General features: G+C 37.2%; 1 protein-coding gene across 1 annotated transcript; it reads right to left on the bottom strand.

Annotated features, from left to right (window-relative positions):
• Window positions 1-11,362: 11,362 nt before the first annotated feature.
• LOC149174816 (cysteine-rich receptor-like protein kinase 15) lies at window positions 11,363-21,644 on the bottom strand. Its single transcript, XM_089419420.1, has 6 exons — window positions 20,557-21,644; window positions 13,205-13,338; window positions 12,798-13,008; window positions 12,470-12,704; window positions 12,114-12,264; window positions 11,363-11,957 (listed from the first exon to the last, which is right to left on the bottom strand). Exons 1-6 carry the CDS (start codon window positions 21,533-21,535, stop codon window positions 11,724-11,726), a joined length of 1,944 nt encoding a protein of 647 aa, XP_089275546.1. The 5' UTR covers window positions 21,536-21,644; the 3' UTR covers window positions 11,363-11,723.
• Between the last annotated feature and the right edge of the window lie 555 nt (window positions 21,645-22,199).

Below are 22,199 nucleotides of genomic sequence, written 5' to 3' on the forward strand. Positions count from 1 at the left end.
GTTTAAGTGACCAAATCGCTCATGCCAAAGTTTGCTCACTTCATCATTATGGGCAACAAATACTGAGGGAATATTTGATGACCCAAAGTTGTGAAACTTATACAACCTTTTGGAATCATCAGCAAGACCAGTAGCTAGAATCTGTTTAGGATCTTTTAGATCCTTGATTACAACATCATGAGGTGAAAATTCAACAATTTTACCTTCACCTGAATGAGTTATCTGATAGACAGATAGAAGGTTGCAGGATAAGGTTGGAACACATAATACATCATTAAACTGACCATTTTCTAGATGAACAGTTCCAGTCCCTACAACATTAAGAGATCTATCATCACCAACATATATAGTTTTGGTGTTACAATCATTTAAAGAAGAAAACATGGCTTGGTTTTTGGCCATGTGACAAGAGGCTCCAGAATCAATGAGCCACTCATGAGAATGAGAAGAAGAAGAAGATACATTTAATGCATAACCAGACTGAGATGATTAACAATGACATGCAGAAAGTGCCATTCCGGAAGTTGAAGTTGAAGTAGGCTCCACATGGATGTTATGTTTCTTCATTGCGGCTTCCAAGGCTTCCATCTTCTTAAAGCATTTAGATTCTAAGTGGCCATCTCGATTACAAAAGTTACAATGTCTATCAGTCTTCTTCCATTTGTTTTTATTGGTCTTATCATTTTGCTGAAATGATCTTTCATTTTGAGGCTGATATGGTTTAGGACCATTCTTTTGAGGATATGACTTCTTAGGATTCTTTGAATTTGGTTGCTGCTGGGCGGCTAACGCTTTCGTGGAAGAGTTTCCAAGATTAAGAAGACCAAGTTGTAAGAGTTTTTCTTGTTCTCTTATTAAGGAATCACAAAAGGAGTCAAAGGAAGGGGCCTTGTAGTATTTTCCTTGAAAAATGAAAGCTTCCCTTGTAGAATGGAAAGTGGAAACAAATACAGGGTAGGCTGGTCCCAACTTAGTAAGGATGGAATAAATAAGGCTACCATCTTCTTTCTTAACTTTAACACCTTCCAAGAGATATCTAAGGGTCTTGAATTTGGACAAGAAATCTTCAATGCAAGAAAAATTATTAGGATCCAAAGTAAGCAACTCATTTTCAAGTTGATGGGCTCTAATTTCATTTTTAATCCCAAAAACTTTAGCGAGTTTTTCTAATGCTTCATGAGGAGTCTCAAGGTCTGCAATGTGGAATCTAAGATCAGGAGAAATAGACATCCCTATCAAACCACGTGCTTGATCTTGTCTATTTTCCCATTTTGCTACCTTGTCTTCATCTTTTGGTTTCTTCTCTTGGTCTGTGGCTATTCTGAAGAGACCTTTACTTCTAAGTAAATCTTCCATGTAGGCTACCCATTGGAAGTAGTTAGTGCTGTCAAGAATGACTTGGCATGGACTTTCCATTTTTTTTTTTTAAATGAAGCTGAAGATGCTGAAAGTAAGTGTTCCAATGGATAGATCTCGAAAAAATAGGCGGTTTTAAAAAAAACGGCTCTGAAGTTATGGCTTTTTGAAAAAAAAATTTGTTGAAGTTGCCGGCAAAGTGCGCGAATGTGCGGGAATGAAAAAATCCGCCCCCACAAAATGGAGACTTGAACCCAAGACCTCTACTCTCTTAAAATAGCTTTGAACCAATTGATCTATACAAAAAATTTGAGAGATAGAGAGAGAGAGAGAGGGGGGGGGGCCTTGGTTTGCGTGCTTGCCTTGAGAAAGCTCTTTTTCCCTACAAAACACAAAACACAAAACCCAACACGAATATGAAAATAAAAACGAACCTTGCAGCTCGAAGTTAGCTTTAGCCAAAAAACTAGAAATTTTTTAAAAAACCTCAAAGTTAGCTTTAGCCGAAAAACTAAATATTTTTCAATGTTTCTGATTTTCCGAGATCACACTAAGGTGCAGGGAAAAGAGCATACGCATGAGAAAAATCCTTCCTTTCTGTTTCTGATTTGCCCAGATCGCACAGAGTCGCAGGGCAAAGAGCATACGCAGAAATGAAAGGTATAGATCCGGTTAAAAAAAAAGGCTAAATAAACTTAGACCGAAATAAGCAGAGAGAAAATAACAGTAAACTGCAAAAAAAAAACTGTATACCTCCCGATCTGAAAAATGACGCAGCTAGGGCTACCGGAAACCTTTTCGCGTGAAACGAAAGGGGTTCCTCACTGGAACAGATGCTCCGAACGCAACAGAGCAGTCCTCTCGGCCCGAAAGCAGTCAGAAACAGCAGATCTAGGAAACGACAGCCGCATGCAGTTCTATCGGCTTCAGATTTGGATCACCAACGGACGCGGCCCTCAAATAGCTTTGATACCATGTAGAAATTTATAGGGTAAGTTCCTCAGAAAGAATACAAAAAGGACACCGCTCACAACCAGATCGCAGATCAATACACCAGTATTTTTGACGTGGTTAAAACCCTCAAAGTGCAAGGAGGGAAACAGTCCACGGCCTGTCCCAACGTGGGTACTACAGGCAATTTATTAATCAAAGAATGAAAATTTACATAAGCTTCTCTCATACACGGATTACCTGAACAATGACCCTCCATGCGCTTTAAATAGAACTCATGGACCAATCGGGTGTCAAGCCACAGATCAAGTGTCGGTAATACCGAGGTGAGAGTGAACCGTCGGATCACTACATATCGTGACCGTCGGATTGTAAGTTACAAAATGTACAACGGTAAAGAAACACACTTTACCTAACTCTAACCTAACTCTATACTAGACCAAGTTGAACTTAACTATATCCTATGTGTCGGAATATCCTAACAAGCATGGGAATGCCCGCCTCAGCTAGATCATGAAAGCAGTATGAAAAATAATGTATTGTATTGTATCTTATTACAGGTCACCTCTCAACGATTGAATGAACTTCGGATCCTCCTGATAAAGCATTTCACCCGATAAACGACCTCATACTTTAGGGGGCAACTGTTATAGACATTTTTGTGCCTTGCAGCATGAAGCATGAAATGTCCATAATATAAGGGATCCAAAGTCCCTAAACATGTTGTTCCTACCCCTAGGGGAACAAGGTCAGCAAACCACAACAATCCAAACAAGTTCTCCACTGAAAATTACTCAAAAACAAGGCAATTCTGGATCATGTCAACTGCTCCACTGAGCATCTGCGCTGAATGTCAACTGCTCCATGGACCACCTGCGTTGAATGTCAACTCCAACAAAGGCTACCTGCGCTGAGCGAGTTTTGACATGTGGAAGTCTCATTCCTCAATGAGTCAATGCCCAGGAAGCTTCCAAAATGACACTTGGATCAAGGAATTCGACTGGTGATGAGTAAGAGGTTCTAGATCTCCAAGTGGAAGCAAGAACCTCCAAGTGGACTCAAGAACTGAAGAAGAACTGGAGTGGGAGAGGACACTAGTCACATCTCAGGCTGACTCATCCTCTCTCCAAACTCCTATATATGGATCTCTCTCCCATGAGATCCAGAGGCTGGAATCTTGTGAATGTAAAGAATTGTTGTTGGTTTGAGTTTAGAACTATTGGGTGATTTGCTTTGAAGGAGGTGAAGAGGAGATTTCTTTCTGCTGGGAAGGTGATGCTAAATTGGGCCTCTTATGGTTGTATCACTTCCTGAACCTTACTTCTTCCATTAATAAAGCATTTGAGGTTCTTCTATATGCATGTGTCTCAATGGTGTATTGTTATGCTTGTGTATTTGATTTATTCTAATCCTTGAATCAATTATGAATGTATGCTTCTTGTAGTTTCCCTCTCTTGCCATTTTGCAGGATCTTGGTGTAGCTGGGCCAGTGAAAGAGCAAGGAGCTGGGGGCAAGCAGCAAGGAGAGAAGATTAGATCAACCATTAGCGAAAGACATCGGTTAGTGGATCTCTTTCTCCCCTCTTTTACATCTCATAAAGAAGTAATCTCAGATAGCTTTGCTTTGATTGTTGCTAAGGAACTATCACCCTTAGAGTGGGATAGGGTCATTCCGTATTGGATACTTTTCCCAACAACACAGTTGTACGGACAAGAAGAACTATTACAGAAACCTCAAGCTATCTAGCATTACTACCCTCTACCAAACCTCAAAATGTAAATGAAGCATGCAAATATGAATGTTGGGTCAAGGCCATGAATGAAGAACTTGAGCAAATTGAAAAGAATAATAATTGGGAATTAGTTCCTAGGCCTCATGATAAAAATATTATAGGAACTAAATGGATATTCAAAAACAAGCTGAATGAAAATGGAGAAGTCATTAGAAACAAGGCTAGACTTGTTTGTAAAGGGTATGCTCAACAAGAAGGTATAGATTTTGAAGAAACTTTTGCACTTGTTGCTAGACTTGAATCCATAAGGATGTTTCTTGCTCTTTCTAGCTTTCAAAAATTCGAAGTATACCAAATGGATGTAAAATATGCTTTCCTTAATGGAGATTTAGAAGAAGAAGTTTATATTGAACAACGAGAAGGATTCATTCTTGGAAATGATGCAAAACTTGTATGCAGACTCAAAAAGGTTCTCTAGGGTTTGAAACAGGCTCCAAGGGCCTCATATTACCATCTTGACAAATATCTATATCAACAAGGTTTTTCAAAAGGTTCAGTAGATAGCAATCTATATACAAAGATTGACACTGATAAATTGCTCATTATTGTTGTTTATGTTGATGATATCATTTTTGGTAGCAATGAAGAATCCATGAGTCAGAATTTTGCTTCACTAATGCAACAAGAATTTGAAATGTCCTTGCTTGGTGAACTTACCTATTTTCTTGGTCTACAAGTTCAATAGAATAAAGATGGTATTTTTCTTTCACAAACCAAATATCTCAAACAGATCTTTAAAAGGTACAGCATGGAAGATTCTAAACCTGTATGTACCCCAATGGTAATAGGATCCAGTCTCAGCTCAAATGATGAATCGGTAATAGTACATCAACCAACTTACATATCCATGATTGGCAGTCTGCTTTATCTAACACATACCTGACCTGACATCATGCATGCAGTAGGAATAGTTGGAAGATTCCAAGCAAATCCAAAGGAATCACACCTTCAAGCAGTCAAAATAATTTGCAAATATCTTCAAGGAACACAGAACTTTGGCTTATGGTATCCTAGAGATACAGATCTCACTCTTCATGCATATACAGATGCAGATTGGGCAAGAAATGTTGATGACAGAAAAAGCACTGGTTGTGGTGCATTCTATATGGGTTCCAGGTGTGTCTTGGTTCAGCAAGAAACAAAGTTCAATTGCGCTATCTATAGCTAAAGCAGAATATGTGGCTACTGCATCTTGTTGCACACAACTACTTTGGATGATGCAAACCTTGCAAGACATTCATTTCACATGCACTCCACCCATCTCCATTCTATGTGATAATACAAGTACGATCAGTATTTCAAAGAATCCAGTCATGCACTCCAAGACCAAGCACATACCCATCAAATACCATTTTATATGTGAACAAGTACTTGAACAAAAGGTCAAATTGGAGTATGTTCCCTCCAAAGCACAGGTTGTTGATATATTCACTAAACCACTACCCAAAGAGACATTTGATATCTCAGACAAAAGTTGGGAGTAGTTGTTGCATCATCCTATTGTTAAATCCAATTTTTCAGAAAAAGGCTATTATACGCGTGTTTCATGAAGTGGAGTCGCGTACACACGCAGGTTTCTATAGGTAAAAGAGTGTATATGTGTTTTAGACAAGAAAAGCAGTGGGGAAAGATCTGCTATGGGTTCTCTGACTTATATTGATGATTAATGTCTATCTGCTATGTTCATTAATTTTATCTGACTGACAAATATGCCTTAATCATTGACCTGTTAACAATGCACAGGTAGAACAAGTTCAGGGGGAGCATTAACCTTCACATACATTCAGCATTGTTGGCATTATGGTTGTTGATTCCAGCTATGGATTTAGATATTTATACCATTTGTTACTCAAGTAATGTAAAAGTCTAGGAAGTGATATGAGTCCTCTAGGACAAATGATGTAATTTGTATCCCCACTTTACATGGGATGGATGATGTAATATTTATTGTTTCTGTCATGTATAAACAATTGGTATATCCCCACTTGGTTGGGTGGATGAGTCAAATTTGGTATATCCCCACTTGGTTTGGTGGATGAGTCAAATTTTGTATATCCCCACTCAGTTGGGAGATGGATGTATATATGAGCCCTTAGTGATAGGAAGGTCATCCTCACATAGTTTAGTTATAAAGTCATATTATTCTTTTAGAAAAAAATTATTTTGCAGACTCTACTTATACTCAGGAAGAGCATGGACGGTTTCAGTGCATCTCAGCATGTACAAAAGGGAAGCTCAATCAAAAAGTTCAGCATGTACTCAGGGGCAGCATGACCAGCATAATGTATGTCAAAGAGAGTAATTATCTTGGTCCACCCTTTGCCCTTGACGTCAAAGGGGGAGAGTGACTTAGTGTTGTTGTTGCCATTAAGTCCAAAGGGGGAGATTGTTGGCATTATGATACAGGTGTTGTCCTTGATGGTGACTCATTCAGATGAAATATCACGGTGCAGCATGTCAACAGCAAATAATTATAGATTGGACTACAAATAATGAAGAAAGAGAGGTATACGCGGTTCACCTTGACCAAGCTGCATATACACGCACGTTCCCTGAACACAAGTAGTGTATACATACACACGCACTTTCATAGAAGGAAAAGCATGTATATGTTGGAAAACCAAGATTTTGGTCCAAGGTATTTGGTCCAAGGTATTTTGATCCATGGTATTGGTCCAAGGTATTTGGTCTGAGGGATTGACCCAAGGTATTTGGTCCAAGGTATTGGTCCTAAGTGGTTTCGATCCATGGTATTGAGAAAGGCCTAAAACTATATAAGAAAGAGAAGATCATTAGGCCAAGGTGTGCAAGTATCGAATATCTAATGAAGTGTGAGATCTAGTATGTAGGTTATTGGCTCATGGTGCTTCGCTTGATCTGAACCAAGGATGAACCTTAGCGGATGATGAGGGATAATATCTAATGATGGATCAAGATCTTAAGGCTTGAAATGAATTATCATTTTATGGTTTGATCATGTATAGTCTAGATCTGAATACGGATGCATGTGTTATTTTATAAATGTTATGATCTGGGTATAATTGAAGTTTGGAATAGGTGCAAAATTATGAATTAATATTTACAGATGTGTACATTGGTTGCCTTTGATAAAGTGCATATACACGTTGGTTCAACACATGGAAGTAGTGTATACCTTATGAAGTATGTTTTCAGTTGTTTCTATTTTCTGTTACAGAGTTCTGGGTTCTGCTTTGGGTCCTGGTGACTGTATTCTAGTGACAATACTCTAAATGATTAGATCCAGGTTATGATGATTGATTTTCAATGATTGGTTGATGCAGATGTACTTGATGATTGTATTGCAGTTATGATGTTGTTGATGGGTCTAGTATGAAAATTGAATGAAACGTGGCCTTAAATTGTGGTGTTGTGTTCCAGGAGTATCCAGTCTGAAAATTCATGAAATGTCGTCCCTGGTAGAAGAGTGGAGTTTTCTGTAGGGTGGCACTAGTAAACATATTGGCTAGTACAAGAGCTAGGGGTTGTAGCTCCCTTCTAGTAAGTAGTTGGAGAACGAGAGAAGGTTGTAGCCCTCTGCAGGTGGGTGCCTGCGTACTGGTATGAGTTTGCACCAGTACAAGATTGTAAACATATTTTTTTTATTATTAAAGGAAGACATAGACAACAGCAGCAAGTGGTTTTTACCCACATTGGGTTTCCACCTTATATCTTGGTGTTCATGTGTGTTTCTTATGTGTGATGCTTTATTCTTCTTTTACTGCACTGTCTAATAAATATCTAATATACTAGTTAAAGTTCAATACATGATAAACTGTCTACATCAAAAGTTCTTTGCATATACACTGGTTTCTTTAAGTACAGTCGCGTGTACACGCTAGTTCACTTAGCTGAAGTAGCGTATATAAATATGTTTGGGAAATTAAATTATTGATCTGATAATACTGATTCACCCCCCTCTCAGTATTATTTGCAACACCTCATCCGAAGAACATGATTTCCTCGCAAGGTAGATTAATTTTCAAAGAACTCCAATGATATTTCTACAAGAGCTTAACCTACAAATACTAATTACTTGTTTAAATCAGATTAATCTTATAAAATAATTTCATCAATAAGATTTTACCAAAACCTGAACTCACGCAAGTTCTGCAAGCTCTATCTCTTCACTTTGTCTACCAAAATTATTCTCTCAATTACTATTAGATGTAAATTAACATTTAACAAAATCACTAGTTCACTTCACTGCAGTTTGCCCCAACTTATTTTTTTGGAATTTTTTTCTCTGTCTACAAATCTACTATTACATATTTCACTATCCTTTAAATACAAAAACTGTAGAAATTATGGTGTAAATTTGCAACTGATCATGAAATTTTAATCTAAATCATAAGACACAAACCTATTCCAATGCTCTATAGAATTCAATTCACAATTTAGAACATCAATCACAAACATCCATTGAGAAATAACACACATGCACACAATATTTTTTATAGGGGAAAGCAATCTGCTAAAAATCCCTTAGCGTGCTTGCATAATTTATCAGTTGAAAGTGATATAATTATCATGTGTGTAATAATTCTAAGATCACTTTAGAGGATGTTGTAACTTTTGCAAAGAATTTTTTTTATGTATGAACATTTACCATTGTTTAGTTAATTGAAAGTTTAGATTGCCGGTGGAGTGTTCGAATGGGGTGTGAGATACAAGCCAGTATGAAAGCAAAGTTTGGAAATTAAAATTTTGATTTGAATTTTTTAATATATCTCATGGGAAATGAGTTTTATGACACAAGTGAAATGATGAAGCAAGAAGCCTAGGAGAAAAACCATTGTGGCAACATTGCATCCCTTTGACGCATTTTGGTTACCTCATGGGATCAAGTCATACAGGGCGCCTTCACTATAATACTCCATGAACAATGTAGGGTAAATTATTTTAGAGCACACCAAAAGGGTACTTTGCCATAATACTTTAACAAGATCTTCAATAATCCTATATAGGAAAGACCTAAGAGAGGCAGATAATCTGAGGATGGGGTTTGCATGAACCTAGAAGGGTGAGTAACTTATGGGAAAAGAAACCTGTTGCACAATCACTAGGATGTGAGTATAAGAGGGCATGTCCAATGTAGAAAGTAAGATGAACTTGTTACCTATGGAGGAAAAGGAGGAAAATAATAATGATATAGATAAGTATTGACTTAATGCCTTACTTGTTAGGAATTCAACTTATTCTAGGGAAAAATCCAAGTTTCCTATAGAAGGATTACTCACTAAGCAAGAAAATGAATTGTAACACATATTTCATGTTAATGTTTTGGTGTACATAGTAAAAGAAACACTGATAGAACTAAGTTGGTTGATACGCAAGAGAAGAGAGGCATTATGTACCTAAGGCTATAAGTAATGGCTCAATGGTTTTCATGTCTAAAACTTATGATTTCAGTCTACAATTTTCAATACTGGAAATATATTTCATTATAGGAAAATGTGATCTTGTATAAGGCATCTATATAAGGTCCAGAGGTATCCAAAAAGAACATTACACATGTAGTGATAAAAGGAGAACAATTGAAGAGAATCGTATTTAAGGAAACAATGGAGACTAATGTTGCAGTTAAATACAACACCTATGTTGTTATCGCCAAAGAAGGTCCATGATCAATGAGAACATTGAGGACAATGTTCTTGTAAGGGGGAGGGGATTGTGACACCCCCTATTTGTTTCTGCAAAAAAATTAATGTAATTAAATGCTTGTAAAGTTGGGTTACCAACATTTATATTATGTAGTAAACTTTATTATGTGATGTACTATTTTCTTTTAGTAATAAAAATTCTAGAGTTGAAGGAAGGGAGCAATCAACATATCATGATGCCTTTGGGAGGGGAAAAACATGACAAGGGAGGAAAAGGTGCAAGGGGGGTCAGAGAAATCCTAGCCTTTCTTGAATAAATAGTATTTTCCTTTAATATGACGATGTGATGTTATATTAATATTGATTTACATGATTTCACCCTCCATCATATCTTGTATTCAATTTTATGTATATAAATGAATGATAGCTCTAATATATTAGGTTATATTTTATTATAATAAACATTCCTACTTGCTTGAAAAGTTTGACAATGGTCTATTTGGTTCCTCGTGTGCAGGTAGAAAGTGTTAGGAGATGTAGCATTGGCTCGCTAGAGCTATAATAGTGATATTATGTAAGGATAACATTTAGGAAAAGGGTATGTACCATGACTCCTCTTCTCATAGCATGGACTTAGATTGAATTCAATAGATCTAGAGGAATTTTGTGTAGTGATCTATCATCCCCTTTATCTTTGATCTCATTTGATCAAAGAGTGGATCTTTTTGTCTGTAGGAAGAATTTTCTAACAATTGGACAATATAAAGGATCCAAGAATGAAACCATGGGTATTTTTGTCTCAGTGTAATTTGTTTTTCTTGTAGCTTATGGTAGTGAGTAAGAAGAATCTAAAGTATATAACAGTTGTCTTTGTGAATTTATAAGGGTTAAGAGCATTAACCACTTGATTTAATAAAAGACCATGAAAATTTGTGTTATAAACTATGTTGTGTATTTACTTATATTTTTGTAGTGTGATACTCATCACTTTCATTGTGTAACTCTTATTTTGCAAGTTCTTAGTCTATATGACTATCTAATCCATGATATTCTAATGACAAAAATGAGTTTCATTATGACTTCCTTAAAATAATTTTGAAATAAATTTTTAGATTCCCGTGAAAGCTCCCCTAAAAATCTTAAAAACACACCATTCCTAGAAATAAAGTAAAATACTCTATTTCCTTTTCTAATAATAATAATTCTTCCAAATCTCATTAATATTTTCTAACACTAAATATAAACAAAATCCATTAAAATAAATACATACGATCTTTGTAATTAAATTAATTACTAAACTCATCCAAAATATTCTTACCATTAACAAATTTACATAAATATTATTACGATTAACAAATTTACATAAAAATTATTATATATAATATTTTATAACTTAATTATTTTAAACACCTTATTTATTTTATTTATTAAATTTTTAACAATCTTATCACTTTCCTTTCTACCATTTTTAAATTTAAATTTAAAATTTAAAAACTATATATAATTTGATTCTCTTTACTTAAGATTCATAATTTGATTCTGTTAACTATAATACTAAATTTATTAGTATAATATATCTTACTACCATTAAAATATTGTAAATCACAACCAACATTTAGGTCAATAAAATCATAAAATGGATAAAAATATAAACATTTCCGATTCCCGATTTTTATAAATCAGATACATTTATGTGGAAAAAAAGAACAAAAAAAAAAAACTTTAATTGCAGTATGTTTTTCCAGCAAACTTATGTAAACAAAGCATCCGCCGAACTAAACATTTAGTATATGTCCCATTACTCTCTTCATTAATGACGCTCTAGTAAACTAATGTTAAAGCGGTCACTGAAATCTCTCTTATTTGAAGTGCAGATATTGCATTACCAAGGTACCAACTCACTAATGGAATCATCGGGGTTAGAAGCAGGAGTCGGAGTGTGGGCGGATGACACAGAAGATGTGGTTGCATTTCACGATACAAAACTGCTTATTTTGGAAATTTAGGAAGCGTAGGAACTCACAAAATCAGGCCTGGTGGGATCCGGTAAGGACGTCACTGAATCAGTTAAAAGCATCAAATTGACTGTAGACATCAGCGGGCGAAGATGGGATTCGGGTTGTGTACACAAAAGGCCAACCTGAATGCATCTCAAAGCTAGCACCTCATCGCACGTTTCAATTATCACTGGATCAATCAGTTGCACAATATTTCCTTCATCGTATAATCTCCATACCTGCATCAACAAAACGGGTTCGTCATATCCACAAGATGGACTGTAAAATCCGTTATAGCGCACTCCCCTAAACGGTTTATAGATGAACTAAACAACATGATATAGTTAAAGTAGATATGCAATATAGTTCGGGATACAACGGAAACAATATCTCACCCATCCCAAAAGAATCTGCATTTCTGGTGACAAACTGTAATCCGTGTTCTTTCTTCCTGTCATAATTTCAAGGAGAAGAACGCCAAAGCTATAGACATCAGCTTTTACAGATAATTGTCCCTGCATAGCATACTCTGGTGGCATATACCCGCTGCATATCCAATGCACAATGTCAAATATTGCATAATAAATTATTTTCATAGCAAACTGTGGTTGTATATCTTAGAAAATGCAAGTATCCAAATACAATACAAAGATGGCGTCAATTACTGTCAATTCTCTTGAAACGAAATCAGCGGAGAGTAAAACATATGCATTGACAGTGTATGGGAGTGATGATTGTATTGGAATCTTACTAAGTTCCAGCAACTCTTGTGCTGACGTGAGTTTCGTCTTCAGGGAAAAGTTTTGCTAACCCGAAATCTGCTATTTTTGGATTCAGTTGTTCGTCCAACAACACATTGCTTGCTTTAATGTCCCGATGAATAATCCGCAGTGGAGAATCCTGGTGAAGATAGAGAAGCCCACGAGCTACTCCCATTATGATGTTGTAACGCTTCTGCCAATCAAGCGTTTTTCGTTTGTTTGGATCTGTATCGTGAATGAGCTTTAATTACATGCATTCTTGGAACATTAATGTTCATGGGCATTTACGAAGATAATAAAATGGAGGCCTTCACTCACCAAATAGGATTTTATCAAGGCTCTTATTGGGTAAATACTCATAGACAAGCAACCTTTCTGACCCCTCTGCGCAACCGCCTAGTAGATTCACAAGATTTTTGTGTTGGATTTTGGCCACAAGTTTTATTTCATTCAGAAATTCTTTTCTTCCTTGCATAGATTTTAAAGACAGCTTTTTCACTGCTATTTCTGTTCCATGCTGAGTAATTCCCTGTGAGATTCAAACCAAAATTGCTGTATGAAACATTTTAAAAGTATTTAAGCTTAATTTTGTTGCAAAATACTTTTTTATCAAGTTAGTAATCTACGTCGAACCGTCGTGGCTGCATTAGAGCACACCGCATATTTTCTTTAATTTAAGATTGTAAAAATGACTTCTTGTAGCTTTCTTAGTCGATATATATTACCTTGTATACAGGGCCAAAGCCTCCCTCTCCGAGCTTGTTATCATCATGAAAGTTTCTCGTAGCATCTACTAATGTTTCCATTGTAAATACCATTTGTCGATTATGACTGAACAATGTGCTCTCGTCGTAATGATCTACACAATGAAAACACAGATAAAAGTTATATTATAAAACACAACATGGTTTTTTAAAAGGGAGAAATAATCTGGACGCAGTGGCAAACACACAAAAAAAAGTCTATTTGCCATGCATTCTTAAAAAAAAAAGTGAAGCTGTTATTCTCAAAATTGATCTCAGCAAGGCATACTACTGCCTGGATTGGGGGTTCATCAGGTGGTTACTTGCAAAGATTGGATTGAGAGCCAATATGATAAACTAGATCATGGCGTGTGTCGAGAAGATTAACTATGCTATCATTGTTAATGGGATTCCATCTCCTTACTTTCTTAACTATGCTATCATTGTTAATGGGATTCCATCTCCTTACTTTCTTGCTATCAGGGGTCTTCGCCAAGGCTGCCCTTTGTCGCCTCTCTTATTCATCTTGGCAATGAATACATTAAGCCTCCACATCAATAAGGCTGTAAAAGAAAATAGATGCCGCCGATTGAAAATATGCAGAAAAAACTACATCTCGCATAACTTATTTGTAGATGATATTCTTATCTTTGGAATGCTGCGCAGACTCACCCGGTTATGTTTTCATGACATTTTAGTGAAGTTTCAAAAAGCTACTGGATTGTAGATAAACAAATCAAAATCAGCGATCTTCCACAATGATGTCAATTTGGAAGCTGCTGAATGGTTATCATCTCTACTTGAAATTGAGGCAAAATCCATTAACCTCAGAATTAAATATTTGGGTTTTCAACTAAAAGAAAAAGGATATACAAAAATGGATTGGCAATGGCTCCTGGACACGTATTATAAAAAGATTTCACTTTGGGAATACAAATGTCTATCACTGGCAGGGAAAGTGATTTTGGCTCAATCGGTTCTATCTCAGCTGGCAGTATATTGGGCTCATTTGTTTTTTCTCCCCGCTAGTATCATTCAAAAAATGAATAAGCTTACTGCAAATTTTATATGGGGTGGACAATCAAAGAAAAGCAAATTTCATCTGTCCAAACTATCTGATATATCATTGCCAAAGAATAATGGTGGATGGGGCCTGCTAGACTTACGGACTTTTGGCAAAGCACTTTTATGTAAATCTCTGTGGAGGGGGATCTATGGAGAAGGACCATGGAGCATCACAATCCAGAAGAAATATATGGGCAGCAAGAATATCGCGCACTAGTTCAAGTTGGGAAGAATCGGCGCCTCTCATGGATCAGCAATTTGGTTGAGCTTCCGCAGGATAGAAAGTTACTTTCTTAAGAATTTAATATGGTGTTTCCAATCTGGTTGCAAGATTCTCATTGGAAAAGATCGGTTTATGAGTGGTCAGGAGGAAATAATTGTTCCTGAAGTTTTGATAAATTTCTTTCATAGAAAAGGTTTCTTTCATTGGGATAAATTGATCTCAGTTTGGCATGGTCCAATTCCTTTATGGAAAGAGGCAGAAAGCATGGGGATGCCGGACTCTTTGGCCCAAATATGGAGAAATATCAGAGTTAGCTTGAGGAACAGTGGCATCTTTCGCTCTTCGGAAGCGGACTTTCTTATTTGGAGGGTTTCAAAAGGCATCAATGTAATTCGTGTAAAGGACATCTACCAGAATATGATTAGTTTAAAGGATGATTAGTTTAAAGGATGCCCTGCCCAATCCTATATTCCCATGTGTTTTTTGGAAAACTAGTTTCCCTCCAAAAATGACTTATTTCTCATGGCTGACTTTCCACAATAAAAATTTATCTTTGGAGAACTTGAAAAAGTGGGGATGGAGTGGACCAAGTTTATGTCTTTTTTGCAAAGCAGCGGAGGAAAGAAACTATCACATGTTTTGGAGCTGTCAGAGAAACCAGATATTATGGCAATCTTTGGAAAAGATCTATGGAATCCCACATGTTCCTCATTCCTCAACAAAAGAAGCGTTTCTATGGTCGAGCAGACGGAAGGAATCTTGGAGACCGCTAATTATTATCACCCTATGGAACATCTGGAGATGGAGAAACAATGTTATTTTCAACAACAAGATAGAGTCGTTTCTAGAAATTCTAACACATATAGTTTCCCTCTATGATTCCTTACCTGAAAAGCCCTTCAGGAAAAAAAAAGATGATCCTAAAGAACAAACTCAGGCTCACACAATGCTTCCAAGAGCGTATTTCGATGGAGCCGCGCAGAATGGTTCATGTGGTTGTGGAGTGCAGATTATAGTAGATGATAACAATCAATACCTCATCCATTGGTGTGGGGGTATGGGCACAAACAGTAAAGCTGAGGCGTCAGCACTTGCAGGCCTTCTTAATTTTTGTTCTTTTCTCAACATTTCTCTATCTTTGGTGATTCCAAAGTCATGGTGGACTTTGTTCTGGGGAAAAATAACATTTGCAAATCTCATCTGCTTGGATGGATGGACATAATTAAATTTTTCTGGAGAAGGATGGAGGGAAGCTCCATTCACCACATAAACAGGGCTCAGAATCAGCAAGCAGACTCTTTGTCAAAGGAGGGTCTTCATTCGGATCCAGGCTTCTGGTATATGAAGGTAATGTCGGAAGGAAAAGTCTTCCATATTCAGGACTTTTCCTTTCCCAATTTTTAAATCTCCATTTACTCAAGTTTGCATTATCTTTTGCTCCTTTTTCTTTCTCCTGTTTCTCAAATTTTGACTATGAAAGGTTGATGTATAATCGGTGTATTTTGGGGAAGCCGGTGTTTCTCCTTCTGCTTATCAATTGCCTCATGTGTCTACTAGAAGTGTAATATTTTTTTACATCTGGCTGGCAGCTCTTTGGACTGTCTTGTTTTTTTTCATGGAAATCTTTTTCCATCAGCTGGGATTATGCTTCCCATTTCTCCTAGTTTCTCTAGGCTCAGTTCTATATTTTGCCATATGCAGAATTACTATGTCAATGTACTGATCTGTCTTTATATATCTTATATAATACAATCTTGCTTAAAATTCAATTTTATAATTTTTTTAAGCATGGAAATGATCGGTAACAAGTTTTACTGTGCCATAGGCCAGATAATATAATAATTAAAAACAATTGTAAAATTAAGTTGTATAAATACATAATATAAATATATTCCTAAATCATCTCAATAATAATAGGATGAAGAATGCCCCGGATGTGGGTGCTAACTGAGATGGGACAGGCGTGGATGGATGGCCACATGCCGGCCACTGGCCATCATGTGGCAGACGCGGAAAATGCAAGTAAAGGACGCAGCTGGTATAAGGTGAAGTTGCAGGGAATAGTTAATGCCCGACACGGTAATTCGGCTCAGGCGAAGGCAGCAGTTATGGCGGGCGAGCTCCAAAGCAAAGCAGGTGAGGTTATAAGGAATGTGGCAGGGTATGAGCAGAGAATGTTGGTGGTTCCTCAGTTGCCCTGTCTCTCCGTCTCCGTCGGGATATCTTCTCCGTCTGTCTGGCTCATCCCACAGTCGGTTCTGGTAGCTGGGTGTTTGGTCTGTTGGAATTTCTTCCCCTTGCCCCCTGTGAGAATGGTGAGACCTCGACAGCGTCTACTTAGCCGTCGAGGCACTTCCAGAGGGGGAACCTCTCGCAGTCACGAGGCGGACAATGTTGTCCATTGCTGCCATTGCAATATTGCTCGCTCCACTGGAGCTAATCCCCTCCACTCCAGTCAATTCATGGATGCAGGGGCTTCGAGCTCGACTGCCTTGCCTGCCTTCGGCTCTGCTATCTTCAATTTTAGCAGTTCCATGAATAATCTGCGGATTAGTGCGCATGTCTCAGTCCTGTTCATTGAAAATGCCCGGGAAGATGATGATTCCCTGGATGAACATGGGCAGAGGAAAACTGATAACCAGATGCACGAAGCACAGGTTCCTGAAGCTGATACGGAGCAGGAGGTTAAAGGTCCTGCCTCAGACCCGGAAAACGCAACGCAAAGCAAGCACGACCAGAGGACGGGGACCGGCGAAGAGGAAGATACTTGTCCCACTGCTGCTGAAAGGGAAGCCTATGGTTGGTGCCGGGTCGAGGAAGTGCAAATGGACGATTGATGACGCCCGAGCACAAGGTTCCTTTGGCTCTTCTGTCTGGTCTTCTGGTCTCTTTTGCTGTTTGTTTTGGCTCAGTTATAGCATCAATGCTTCTGGTCTCTTTCGCTGTCTGTTTTGCTGTCTTTGTTTTTGAAACTCTGTTAATGGAATGGGTAAGGTCAGTCTCCCCTGTGTGGGATAAAATGGTTGGTGCCCTTGCGTGGGCCTGCTCTTTTGGACAGTTTCGCTTACAAGTCTGGTGCCCCTGCGTGGGCTAGTTTCCTGGTTGGTCTCATCTGCTCTCGGATGACATACCCAGAGCCTGGTTCTCTCTTGATTTACCATGGTGTAATTTTTGACTCCTATACATAATATTATAGTATAGTTTTTTACCGAGAAAAAAAAAATAAGATGAAGAATGGTTTTAAATTTAACTTCTTATTTAATTTAATTTAATAATTATTTTAGAATATTATTTATCATGTCGTCACTATGAACTACATGTTTTGATAATAATAATCATTATTAATTAAAATTAATATAACCATTATCAATTAAACTACCTCAAATAAACAAAATTAATAATAGTAACTAACATTTACTAAAATATAAAATTTAGAAAAAATTTTAGAAAAACAAACAACAATAATTGAAATTCTTTAATATTAAAATAAATTTATAATAAACTTTAATTTATATTTAGATTTTTCCTTACCAATATCTCTGAAAAGTTTGAACAAGGGACCAAACTAGAAAAGTGGGAAGATAGATTTGACATAAATCGCGCATTTCATTTACCGGAGACTTACTATTAAAATAACAATTGTGGCTAATAATTTAATTCGGCAAACTGTGCTAATCTGCATACTATATATATAATTTTGATTCTTAAGTCAGTTAATATGTACGCTTAAATCAACTATATATATATTGATTTCAATAAATATGTCTATATACAAAAATATAATTTAAATAATAAAAATTTAATTTTATAAAAAATTATAACATTTTTATTAAAAAAAAAAACTTAAATTTAAAATAATTAAATTGATTTTTCCTAAATATATTTTAGAATTCATAAAAGGCTTTGTGATTTGTCAATTGAGACTACCCCGGTGACTGGGAGGAACATCCTACGCACCCACCCAGGTGAGAATGTGGCTGACATAGCTGAGCACAATATCTTTGTCCAGAAACCAGTGGTTTCACCACTAGACCGCAGCAACAGAAGAAAGTTTATCAGGCCGTCAAGCCTATAGAATCCATGAAAAGTGACAGGAAGAAGCAGGAGACGCAACAACAGAGAAAGTCTCAGGCGATCATAAATCCGTGAAAACTGATAGGAATAAGCAAGAGACACATCAACAGAGAAAGTCTCAGTTAATCAGGCCATCAGGGTTACAATATCGGAGAAAACTGAGAGAAAGAAGCAAGTCCTTAGCTAGAATCTACAGCCCAGAGATACCACTTTTTTGAAAAAGGCGGTATTTTGCCATTCTTGAACATTAATCTTTCGAACTTAAAAAAGTTTGATGCTATTAAAAGGGTGGGGAGAGGGAAACGAAGATGGAGGGGAGGCCATCAAGCCTATAGAATCCATGAAAAGTGACAGGAAGAAGCACGAGACGCAACAACAGAGAAAGTCTCAGGCCATCAAGCCTATAGAATCCATGAAAACTGACAGGAATAAGCCGGAGAAGCATCAACAGAGAAAGTCTCAGTTAATCAGGCCATCAGGCTTACAAAATCCGAGAAAACTGAGAGAAAGAATCAAGTCCTGAGCTAAAATCTACAGCCCAGAGATACCACTTTTTTGAAAAAGGCAGTATTTTGCCATTCTGGAACTTTAATCTTTCGAACTTAAAAAAGTTTGATGCTATTAAAGGGGGTGGGGAGAGGGAAACGAAGATGGAGGGGAGGCCATCAAGCCTATAGAATCCATGAAAAGTGACAGGAAGAAGCACGAGACGCAACAACAGAGAAAGTCTCAGGCCATCAAGCCTATAGAATCCATGAAAACTGACAGGAATAAACCGGAGACGCATCAACAGAGAAAGTCTCAGTTAATCAGGCCATCAGGCTTACAAAATCCGAGAAAACTGAGAGAAAGAATCAAGTCCTGAGCTAAAATCTACAGCCCAGAGATACCAATTTTTTTAAAAAGGCAGTATTTTGCCATTCTTGAACTTTAATCTTTCGAACTTAAAAAAGTTTGATGCTATTAAAGGGGGTGGGGAGAGGGAAACGAAGATGGAGGGCAGGGGAGAGCTAAGGGGAGGGCTAAGGAAAACTAGGATTAAGAGGAGGGAAGATTGATCCTGGGTTTTCACTAATAGTTAACCTTGTAGCCATCATTTAGTTAAGAAATTGTTATTCACAATTTCAAGGGCTTACCTTCTGACTTTGGTGGACCGGAAGGAGACCATCTTGGCTTTGTTAAACAAATTAAATGCTTGGTATTATCTTGGTATTGTGAGATTGCTTCCCTATAGCAGGCTTAGCTGTTGATTGTGAAAGCGTTCAACAATGTACTCCTTGAGCGGGTCTTTAAAAGACCTCCCAGTTTAAACATTAGCCTTTGATAGACTCCTAGGTTAAGCATAGAGTCAACCTTGTCTTTCGGCAAAGATTGATCATTAGATTGGGCTTTTTGCTTGGGTAGAAAGGCAACACCAAAAACCTGCTTGATCTGAGAAGATGAATAACCATTAGCATCGAAGGCGTGTCTTAAAAAAGCTTAAAAACACAGACAAAGAACCCGCAGTGTTAGTCTAAAAACAATTGTGTTAAAAAAAAGCCTAAAAACACAGACAAAGAACCCAGTGTTACTCTAAAAACAATTGTCAAATATAATTCACTGTTAAAACCTGTATGCAGAGATTTTTAGAACCATTTCCATGGATCTTTATTCTATATTATTTAGGAAAACATCTTACAAATCCATTCACAAGTGTATGCAGAGATTTTTAGAACCATTTCAATGGATCTTTATTCTATATTATTTAGGAAAGCATCTTACAAAACCATCCACACTTGTGTACAGGTTTAATAAATCTGAAAATGCATTGGATCTTTATTCTATAATATTTAGGAAAACATCTTACAAAACTATCCACACTTGTTTACAGGTTTAATAAATCTAAAAATGCATTGAAAATTAAATCAAATATTTGCTAGTTTTCAATAACATACAATACCTACGGGTTCATATAATCATGTGGCAGTAATACCTTGGTATCCCCTTCGAAATATGGCAGACTTCAGCCTTCTCGCCGTTGCGAACGCGCATATGATTACCACGAGAACCAAGCCACCCGCAACACCTAAAATTATGTGTGTTCTTCTGTGTGAAGACTTGTTCTGTGGACTATTGCCCGCCCCCCCTGGAGGGGCTTGTGCTAACACAGACGAATTATAGAAAGGATATACTTCATAACGAAGGTTGCAGCTTTGACTCCAATACTGAACTCCTGCAGTCGTGTTAAATGTGAATATTTTATTGATTGAGTACGATAGACATGCGTTGCAGTCTTCTCTGTTTAGATCTCTGGTGCACTGGACCTGACCGTAAATCCGTTGAGACAAAGAGTCGAGAGCTTTACCGAAAGCATATCGTTTCGTTTCATTTGCCGCTTCAGCTGCCAAGTTATTTAAGAGATTTTGAGCAGCCCCTCGAAAGTCAGCGGCCATGAGGACCCCCGTGTCGTCATGTCCAAAGAGCTCAGCCACAATAGACCCTAAATCTGTGTCCAGTTTTCCAATGAAACTATAGTTTTCGTAACGTAAGAAACAGTGAAAAGGCCATGTACTACCGCCAACGGCATAACCACACTGTTGTCGTACAGCAGTCGTTGCCAACTGCCAGCAAGTGTGGCATTGGTCGACTGTCAGGTCTGCCCTGCACTGGAAGAGGCCATATACTCCGCCAGAAACAGAGATGCTAAACCCACTTTGATTTGCAGGGGCAAGAGAATCAAGTACTCTATTCAGATTGCTCTCAAACGGACTGTCTTTTGTAGAGTTGATGCTATTGCAATTTGTTGTCGGCGTCTCTGTGACTGCGTTGCAAGTCTGTCCGTGAAGAGTAATATTGATGAAGGCGGGAAGAACAACAATAAAGTAGAAGAGGGTGATAGTTTGGCCGATCAGGAGAGAGGTTGCAGAATCCCTTGCATAAAAGTGCATATTCGTTGGGATTCTGATTGCCATCGAGCAGTGGAGACCGTAGATAGAGATACCAGTGATGCCACAAGAAGTCTATGCTATTCTGCTGAGATACCGGTGATGCCACAAAAATTTATGCTATTCTGCTAATACGGTGGTTAATCAATAAGAACCTCATACTGCGCGGTCCATGAATACTTATAATTGGAATATCTTGGTCTGACGTCACCTGACTTACTCAAAGGGGAATCTTTGCCACCGAAACGCAAGTCAAGGGCACGTGAATTGACACTCAAATTGCTTTATATTCGTGAGTGTTTTGATATTTTTGCCCTTTTTAATTTAAGGGTAGGTGTCATTTTAAAATTATTCAAAACTTCAATATTTACGAAACACTCGTATAACTTTTAATTAATTTAAATCTATTATCTTATATGCTAAGTAAGGGGAGTGGATGTGGACTTTTAGATAAGGCACGTGTTGTGTCTCTAGCCGTCCGTCCGCTTTGTTGAAAAAAAAATAAAAAATAAAAAATAAAAAATAAAAAATCAATATCATCTTTTATTTTTAAAACTATCAAATTATTAAATTTGTTATTTAGATTTTATATTTACATAATTTATTAATAAAAATTAATTAGATATCATTTTTTGGGATTCAAGTGTGTTAAGTTGTCATTTATTTATGACCATTTTTGTGAGAGGTAGTT

This window comes from Pinus tabuliformis, chromosome 4_1 (assembly GCF_031772625.1).
Source record: "Pinus tabuliformis cultivar Carrire ecotype Pingquan chromosome 4_1, CPIR1, whole genome shotgun sequence".
Taxonomy (NCBI): Eukaryota; Viridiplantae; Streptophyta; class Pinopsida; order Pinales; family Pinaceae; genus Pinus; species Pinus tabuliformis.

What these genes read in the sequence shown, in the direction of transcription:
- LOC149174816 (XM_089419420.1), bottom strand. Translation starts at nt 21,535, where the DNA reads ATGGCAATCAGAATCCCAACGAATATGCACTTTTATGCAAGGGATTCT. An exon ending in GCTTTGGCCCTGTATACAAG is followed by an intron (nt 13,009 to 13,204) that starts GTAATATATATC and finishes TGAATCTCACAG; the next exon opens with GGAATTACTCAGCATGGAAC. An exon ending in CCTTGATAAAATCCTATTTG is followed by an intron (nt 12,705 to 12,797) that starts GTGAGTGAAGGC and finishes TTCACGATACAG; the next exon opens with ATCCAAACAAACGAAAAACG.